Source organism: Hyla sarda, chromosome 9 (assembly GCF_029499605.1).
Source record: "Hyla sarda isolate aHylSar1 chromosome 9, aHylSar1.hap1, whole genome shotgun sequence".
NCBI lineage: Eukaryota > Metazoa > Chordata > Amphibia > Anura > Hylidae > Hyla > Hyla sarda.
In genome coordinates, this window is record NC_079197.1 from 8197356 (window position 1) to 8205971 (window position 8616).

The following is an 8616-nucleotide window of genomic DNA, read 5'->3' on the forward strand; positions in this document are numbered from 1 at the left end:
AGCAAAGTCATTCTACACTTGCTCAGTGTGATACATAGATTTATAATAGAAAATAGTTGCATTATTTTGGGGTACACGTTCTAAGGTGGGGTGAGGGGGGGTTGATGGGTGTCTCATGATAGGACCAGGACAGCTGGGTGACAACCAATATGGCCGCCATCGCTGCGACACACTGCTTATCTGAAATACCTAACAGCAATTGCCTTGTCATACAGGAACGGAGGAGATGCATTTTAGAAGCCTAGAAAAGCTGGGTTACCGATACCTGTTAATAGGTATAGTCTGCAAACCGAATTTAAAGAGGCACTGTCTTTATGAAAAACTTTTTATATTTTGTAGCACTACCGATAAGATTACTTTTTTAGATATACATTTATTAAAAAATGTCAATTTTACTAAAAAAAAAAAAAAAAAAAAAAAAAAAATGAAAATAGCTGCGACTAGGGGTCATCTGTCTTTATGCAGACAGGCTACTCTGTATTTTGCAGCATACTGGATACCGGCCAAAAAGTGAGTTGGTATCCAGTATAAAAGATCACCATTGCACCACTACAGCTGTTCCTGAACTACAACTCCCATGATGGGAGTTGTAGTTTGGCAACTGCTGGGGGTACGATCTTTGTAAAACTCTGTTTTAGAGCTGTGTAGCTTCCAGCTCTGGCAAAACTACAGACAAAGGATGCGTGGGCATGCTGGGAGTTGTAGTTTTGCAACAGCTAAAGGCAACACTGCTCTAACACAGTGCTTTACAAACACTGCAGCTCCAGCTCTTGCAAAACTACAACTCCCAGCATGCTTGAACAGCCAAAGCTTTCTCTGACTCCTGAATGACAAAGAAACTAATCAGACATTCAGGAGTCTATGAAAGCTGAATGACACACGTAATGACAGCTATGTTGATTAGCATCCAGCTTTACTAGGAACAGATAGAAAAATGTATGCATAGAAACTACTGTGCAGTGATTTGCAGACTGCCAGGCTGCTCCCAGACTCAGAGCAGATGAGTCATCACAGTGAGGGAGAGAGATGGACACGCCCCCTCCACAAGGCAAGAACACAAAGCAAGTGAGCAAGATATAAAGGCTATTTGTCAGGGACATATAGGTCCTAGACATATAAAAATATGTACACGATCAGGTTTAGGTACTGAGTAACATAACACTTTTTTTTTGCACTATGACAGGTACGTTTTAACCCTTTATACTGTGCAATATTTAGTAAGAACACTGACTTAGTCTCCTTTATCATGGCGTTTACTCGGATTATCAATGTCTGATGCATCATCATCATCTAGGACAACACATCTCGGTAGTTACCAGTCCGCTTTGTGGGGGTCACGTGTTCTGGGGGGGGGGTCATCCTGGTCCCCACAGTAACTTACGAGTCCAGAAAATGGAAAAGATGAGCAGCATACTGACCACCAGCATAGACATCATCATGTAGGAGAACATACGGAATTGGGGGTTCCGCAGACACTGCCAGGAAGAGTCGTCAGAGGGTATAGTGGTCGGGGGTGACTGTACCTGACTTTGTTGAGGACCATACAAGGACCCGGTGTCCTGGCCAACATTGAGGGTATACACAGAGGGGGGGCGGTGATGGTGGAAGAAGTTCAGCCTCCGGGAGTCTCTGGCACAGAGTCCATTTTTGTCAGGCTCCAGCTTGAGTTGGCTGAGGACGGCCATGTTGGTGGGAAGGTCCGTGATGACCTGGTCCAGGCGTAACATTGTGATATGGCGGCACAGCGGGCAGTGCAGGCGGTTCCTCACCTGGGTGGTGAAGCTCAGGTGGGCGAGGCACTCCATGCAAAAGGTGTGCTGGCAGCTCAGGAGTTTGGGGGTCCGGGAGGTGTTGTTGTATGGATTCCAGCACACAGGACACTCACATTCCAGGTCGGGTTTGGAAGAATCCTCCATGTTTATTGGTCATTTATAGCTGGTTATAAATTCCGGGATCCTGAACAATCAGATTCTAAAAGGAAACAACAAGTATGAAAAGTATACAAATCCAGGAAACTATACACAGGAGGCGATAAGGCAGTGTTTTTCAACCAGGGTGCCTCCAGCTGTTGCAAAACTACAACTCCCAGCATGCCCGGACAGCCATTGGCTGTCCGGGCATGCTGGGAGTTGTTGTTTTGCAACAGCTGGAGGCACCCTGGTTGTAAAACACTGCGATAAGGTTATAACCCAGAGCAGACACATCCCCACCCCCCAAAGTATTACCATGAACTTTGACCACAATAAAGTCCGTATCTCTTGTGTCCACAGAACTTTGCACCCATTGGGCTGCGGCCATCGCTGCGACCATCTGCTCAGGAAGTGCGCGGGAATATTGTGTCTGTAAACATCAGGACGTAGTGATATAGGGGGAGATTTATCAAATCCTGTTCAGAGCAGAAGCTGCGGAGTTGCCCATAGTAACCAGATTACTTTCATTTTTCAGAGGCCTTTTCAAAAATGAAAGAAGCGATCTGATTGGTTGCTAGAGAGATCACATAGAGATCACATTATACTGAGCAATGGTTGATCCTATAATGAGGGGTGGACGGGGACAAGATGGGGGGCGCCCCACACCCAGAGGGTGAGCCGTCAATAAAGAGATATATATATCAGACACTGACACGGGGTACAGCATGATGAAAAAGACACTTGGGGTACAGGAGGATGATGACACTTGGGGTACATGATGATGATGATGACACTTGGGATACAGCATGATGAAAAAGACACTTGGGGTACAGAATGACGATGACGACACTTGGGGTACAGGATGATGATGATGATGACACTTGGGGTACAGAATGATGATGACGACGACACTTGGGGTACAGAATGATGATGACGACAACGACGACACTTGGGGTACAGAATGATGATACGCTCTACAGATTGATGATGATGACACTTGGGGTACAGGATGATGATGATGATGATGATGACACTTGGGGTACAGGATGATGATGATGACGACGACGACACTTGGGGTACAGAATGATGATATGCTGTACAGATTGATGATGATGACACTTGGGGTACAGGATGATGATGATGACACTTGGGGTACAGGATGATGATACTCTGTACAGATTGCTGATGATTAGAGATGAGTGAACTTACAGTAAATTCGATTCGTCACAAACTTCTCGGCTCGGCAGTTGATGACTTATCCTGCGTAAATGAGTTCAGCTTTCAGGTGCTCCGTGGGCTGGAAAAGGTGGATACAGTCCTAGGAAAGAGTCTCCTAGGACTGTATCCACCTTTTCCAGCCCACCGGAGCACCTGAAAGCTGAACTAATTTACGCAGGATAAGTCATCAACTGCCGAGCCGAGAAGTTTGTGACGAATCTAATTTACTGTAAGTTTGCTCATCTCTACTGATGATGACACGCTGATACCTATGCCCCTTCATACCTCACTCTTCCCCCGTAGGATCCTGGACGCTGTGGATGCGGATCTGAGCCCTGAGGCAACCGGATCTTCTCCCAGTAAACATTGTGACTTCTGTGTACAGGAGAACAGTCTGCTCCCTCATATCACAGAGAGCAGCAAGAGGACAGAGGAGTCTGGAAAAGGGAACAGAGGGGTCTGGTGCTGGAGACAGATGCCTGGAAGGAGGGGACAGGGAGAGGCGGAGGAGTCTGCAGGGAGGGGCAGAGGAGTCTAGAAGAGGAGACAGAGGGGTCTGGAGGGAGGGGACAGAGATATCTAGAAGAGGGGACAGAGGTGTCTGGGGGGAGGGGAAAGGAGTCTAGAAGATGAGACAGGTGTCTGGAGGGAGGGGACAGAGGTGTCTGGAGGAGGGAGGGGACAGAGGGGTCTGGAGGAGGGAGGAGACAGAGGGGTCTGGAGGAGGGAGGAGACAGAGGGGTCTGGAGGAGGGCGGGGACAGAGGGGTCTGGAGGAGGGCGGGGACAGAGGGGTCTGGAGGAGGGCGGGGACAGAGGGGTCTGGAGGAGGGCGGGGACAGAGGGGTCTGGAGGAGGGCGGGGACAGAGGGGTCTGGAGGAGGGAGGGGACAGGGGTCTGGAGGAGGGAGGGGACAGAGGTGTCTGGAGGAGGGAGGGGACAGAGGTGCCTGGAGGAGGGAGGGGACAGAGGGGTCTGGAGGGAGGGGTCTGGAGGAGGGAGGGGACAGAGGGGTCTGGAGGAGGGAGGGGTCTGGAGGAGGGAGGGGACAGAGGTATCTAGAAGAGGGGACAGAGGTGTCGGGGGGGAGGGGAAAGGAGTCTAGAAGATGAGACAGGTGTCTGGAGGGAGGGGACATAGGTGTCTGGAGGAGGGAGGGGTCTGGAGGAGGGAGGGGACAGAGGGGTCTGGAGGAGGGAGGGGACAGAGGGGTCTGGAGGAGGGAGGGGACAGAAGGGTTTGGAGGAGGGAGGGGACAAAGGTGTCTGGAGGAGGGAGGGGACAGAGGGGTCTGGAGGGGAGGGGACAGAGATATCTAGAAGAGGGGACAGAGGTGTCTGGGGGGAGGGGAAAGGAGTCTAGAAGATGAGACAGGTGTCTGGAGGGAGGGGACAGAGGTGTCTGGGGAGGGAGGGGTCTGGAGGAGGGAGGGGACAGAGGGGTCTGGAGGAGGGAGGAGACAGAGGGGGTCTGGAGGAGGGAGGAGACAGAGGGGTCTGGAGGAGGGAGGGGACAGGGGTGTCTGGAGGAGGGAGGGGACAGAGGTGTCTGGGAGGAGGGAGGGGACAGAGGGGTCTGGAGGAGGGAGGGGACAGAGGGGTCTGGAGGAGGGAGGGGACAGAGGGGTCTGGAGGAGGGAGGGGACAGAGAGGTCTGGAGGAGGGCGGGGACAGAGGTGTCTGTCTGGAGGAGCGCGGGGACAGAGGTGTCTGGAGGAGGGAGGGGAACAGAGGTGTCTGGAGGAGGGAGGGGACAGAGGGGTCCTGGAGGAGGGAGGGGACAGAGGGGTCTGGAGGAGGGAGGGGACAGAGGGGTCTGGAGGAGGGCGGGGACAGAGGGGTCTGGAGGAGGGCGGGGACAGAGGGGTCTGGAGGAGGGCGGGGACAGAGGGGTCTGGAGGAGGGCGGGGACAGAGGGGTCTGGAGGAGGGCGGGGACAGAGGGGTCTGGAGGAGGGCGGGGACAGAGGGGTCTGGAGGAGGGCGGGGACAGAGGGGTCTGGAGGAGGGAGGGGACAGAGGGGTCTGGAGGAGGGAGGGGACAGAGGGGTGAGGAGGAGACAGGGGTCTTGAGGGAGGGGACAGAGGGGTCTGGAGGGAGGAGGGGTCTGGAGGAGGAGGACAGAGGGGTCTGGAGGGAGGAGGACAGAGGGGTCTGGAGGGAGGAGGACAGAGGGGTCTGGAGGGAGGAGGACAGAGGGGTCTGGAGGGAGGAAGGACAGAGGGGTCTGGAGGGAGGGGACAGAGGGGTCTGGAGGGAGGGGACAGAGGGGTCTGGAGGGAGGGGACAGAGGGGTCTGGAGGGAGGGGACAGAGGGGTCTGGAGGGAGGGGGCAGAGGGGTCTGGAGGGAGGGGACAGAGGGGTCTGGCACTTGGGGTACAGGATGATGATACTCTGTACAGATTGCTGATGATTAGAGATGAGTGAACTTACAGTAAATTCGATTCGTCACAAACTTCTCGGCTCGGCAGTTGATGACTTATCCTGCGTAAATGAGTTCAGCTTTCAGGTGCTCCGTGGGCTGGAAAAGGTGGATACAGTCCTAGGAAAGAGTCTCCTAGGACTGTATCCACCTTTTCCAGCCCACCGGAGCACCTGAAAGCTGAACTAATTTACGCAGGATAAGTCATCAACTGCCGAGCCGAGAAGTTTGTGACGAATCTAATTTACTGTAAGTTTGCTCATCTCTACTGATGATGATGATGACACGCTGATACCTATGCCCCTTCATACCTCACTCTTCCCCCGTAGGATCCTGGACGCTGTGGATGCGGATCTGAGCCCTGAGGCACCCGGATCTTCTCCCAGTAAACATTGTGACTTCTGTGTACAGGAGAACAGTCTGCTCCCTCATATCACAGAGAGCAGCAAGAGGACAGAGGAGTCTGGAAAAGGGAACAGAGGGGTCTGGTGCTGGAGACAGATGCCTGGAAGGAGGGGACAGGGAGAGGCGGAGGAGTCTGCAGGGAGGGGCAGAGGAGTCTAGAAGAGGAGACAGAGGGGTCTGGAGGGAGGGGACAGAGATATCTAGAAGAGGGGACAGAGGTGTCTGGGGGGAGGGGAAAGGAGTCTAGAAGATGAGACAGGTGTCTGGAGGGAGGGGACAGAGGTGTCTGGAGGAGGGAGGGGACAGAGGGGTCTGGAGGAGGGAGGAGACAGAGGGGTCTGGAGGAGGGCGGGGACAGAGGGGTCTGGAGGAGGGCGGGGACAGAGGGGTCTGGAGGAGGGCGGGGACAGAGGGGTCTGGAGGAGGGCGGGGACAGGGGTCTGGAGGAGGGCGGGGACAGAGGGGTCTGGAGGAGGGCGGGGACAGAGGGGTCTGGAGGAGGGCGGGGACAGAGGGGTCTGGAGGAGGGCGGGGACAGAGGGGTCTGGAGGAGGGAGGGGACAGGGGTCTGGAGGAGGGAGGGGACAGAGGTGTCTGGAGGAGGGAGGGGACAGAGGTGTCTGGAGGAGGGAGGGGACAGAGGTGTCTGGAGGAGGGAGGGGACAGAGGGGTCTGGAGGGAGGGGTCTGGAGGAGGGAGGGGACAGAGGGGTCTGGAGGAGGGAGGGGTCTGGAGGAGGGAGGGGACAGAGGTATCTAGAAGAGGGGACAGAGGTGTCGGGGGGGAGGGGAAAGGAGTCTAGAAGATGAGACAGGTGTCTGGAGGGAGGGGACATAGGTGTCTGGAGGAGGGAGGGGTCTGGAGGAGGGAGGGGACAGAGGGGTCTGGAGGAGGGAGGGGACAGAGGGGTCTGGAGGAGGGAGGGGACAGAAGGGTTTGGAGGAGGGAGGGGACAAAGGTGTCTGGAGGAGGGAGGGGACAGAGGGGTCTGGAGGGAGGGGACAGAGATATCTAGAAGAGGGGACAGAGGTGTCTGGGGGGAGGGGAAAGGAGTCTAGAAGATGAGACAGGTGTCTGGAGGGAGGGGACAGAGGTGTCTGGAGGAGGGAGGGGTCTGGAGGAGGGAGGGGTCTGGAGGAGGGAGGGGACAGAGGGGTCTGGAGGAGGGAGGAGACAGAGGGGTCTGGAGGAGGGAGGAGACAGAGGGGTCTGGAGGAGGGAGGGGACAGGGGTGTCTGGAGGAGGGAGGGGACAGAGGTGTCTGGAGGAGGGAGGGGACAGAGGGGTCTGGAGGAGGGAGGGGACAGAGGGGTCTGGAGGAGGGAGGGGACAGAGGGGTCTGGAGGAGGGAGGGGACAGAGGGGTCTGGAGGAGGGAGGGGACAGAGAGGTCTGGAGGAGGGCGGGGACAGAGGTGTCTGTCTGGAGGAGGGCGGGGACAGAGGTGTCTGGAGGAGGGAGGGGACAGAGGTGTCTGGAGGAGGGAGGGGACAGAGGGGTCTGGAGGAGGGAGGGGACAGAGGGATCTGGAGGAGGGAGGGGACAGAGGGGTCTGGAGGAGGGCGGGGACAGAGGGGTCTGGAGGAGGGCGGGGACAGAGGGGTCTGGAGGAGGGCGGGGACAGAGGGGTCTGGAGGAGGGCGGGGACAGAGGGGTCTGGAGGAGGGCGGGGACAGAGGGGTCTGGAGGAGGGCGGGGACAGAGGGGTCTGGAGGAGGGCGGGGACAGAGGGGTCTGGAGGAGGGAGGGGACAGAGGGGTCTGGAGGAGGGAGGGGACAGAGGGGTGAGGAGGAGACAGGGGTCTTGAGGGAGGGGACAGAGGGGTCTGGAGGGAGGAGGGGTCTGGAGGGAGGAGGACAGAGGGGTCTGGAGGGAGGAGGACAGAGGGGTCTGGAGGGAGGAGGACAGAGGGGTCTGGAGGGAGGAGGACAGAGGGGTCTGGAGGGAGGGGACAGAGGGGTCTGGAGGGAGGAGGACAGAGGGGTCTGGAGGGAGGGGACAGAGGGGTCTGGAGGGAGGGGACAGAGGGGTCTGGAGGGAGGGGACAGAGGGGTCTGGAGGGAGGGGGCAGAGGGGTCTGGAGGGAGGGGACAGAGGGGTCTGGCAGCTGATTATTTTCCTCTCCCCATTCAGAACACAGACACTCGGCCGCCCCAATCCTGCTGATGTATGTGTTTGCTGTATAATGTGTGAGGCCGGACAGTCTGTCCCCGACCTGAAATGGCTGATAACAGGGACAATAGATGACATTCAGCTGCCCAGACACTGTCATAATCCTAGACCCCCCCCCATTATATACCCCTCATATAATAACATCACATGTATCAGCGCAGACCCCCCCCCCCCCCCGTTATATACTCCTCATATAATAACATCACATGTATCAGCACTGACCCCCCCCCATATTATATACCCCTCATATAATAACATCACATGTATCAGCACTGACCCCCCCCCATATTATATACCCCTCATATAATAACATCACATGTATCAGCACTGACCCCCCCCCATTATATACCCCTCATATAATAACATCACATGTATCAGCACTGACCCCCCCCCCCCATTATATACCCCTCATATAATAACATCACATGTATCAGCACTGACCCCCCCCCATTATATACTCCTAATATAATAACATCACATGTATCAGCG

The 8616-nt window shown here is 55.8% G+C and overlaps 1 protein-coding gene across 6 annotated transcripts in view; it reads right to left on the minus strand.

The window, feature by feature from the left end:
- Window positions 1-433: 433 nt before the first annotated feature.
- RNF183 (ring finger protein 183) overlaps window positions 434-8616 on the minus strand; it is a 47810-nt gene continuing 39627 nt past the window's right edge. For 4 of the 6 annotated variants that reach the window (XM_056538699.1, XM_056538700.1, XM_056538701.1 and 1 more), the window contains one exon: window positions 434-1971. In XM_056538699.1, coding sequence (XP_056394674.1) covers window positions 1356-1916 — 561 coding nt within the window. In that variant the 5' untranslated portion in view covers window positions 1917-1971 and the 3' untranslated portion in view covers window positions 434-1355. Of the gene's footprint in view, window positions 1972-2225; window positions 2450-3413; window positions 3608-8616 lie in introns of those variants that run through there. The other 2 variants (XM_056538703.1, XM_056538704.1) reach the window with 2 other exon arrangements.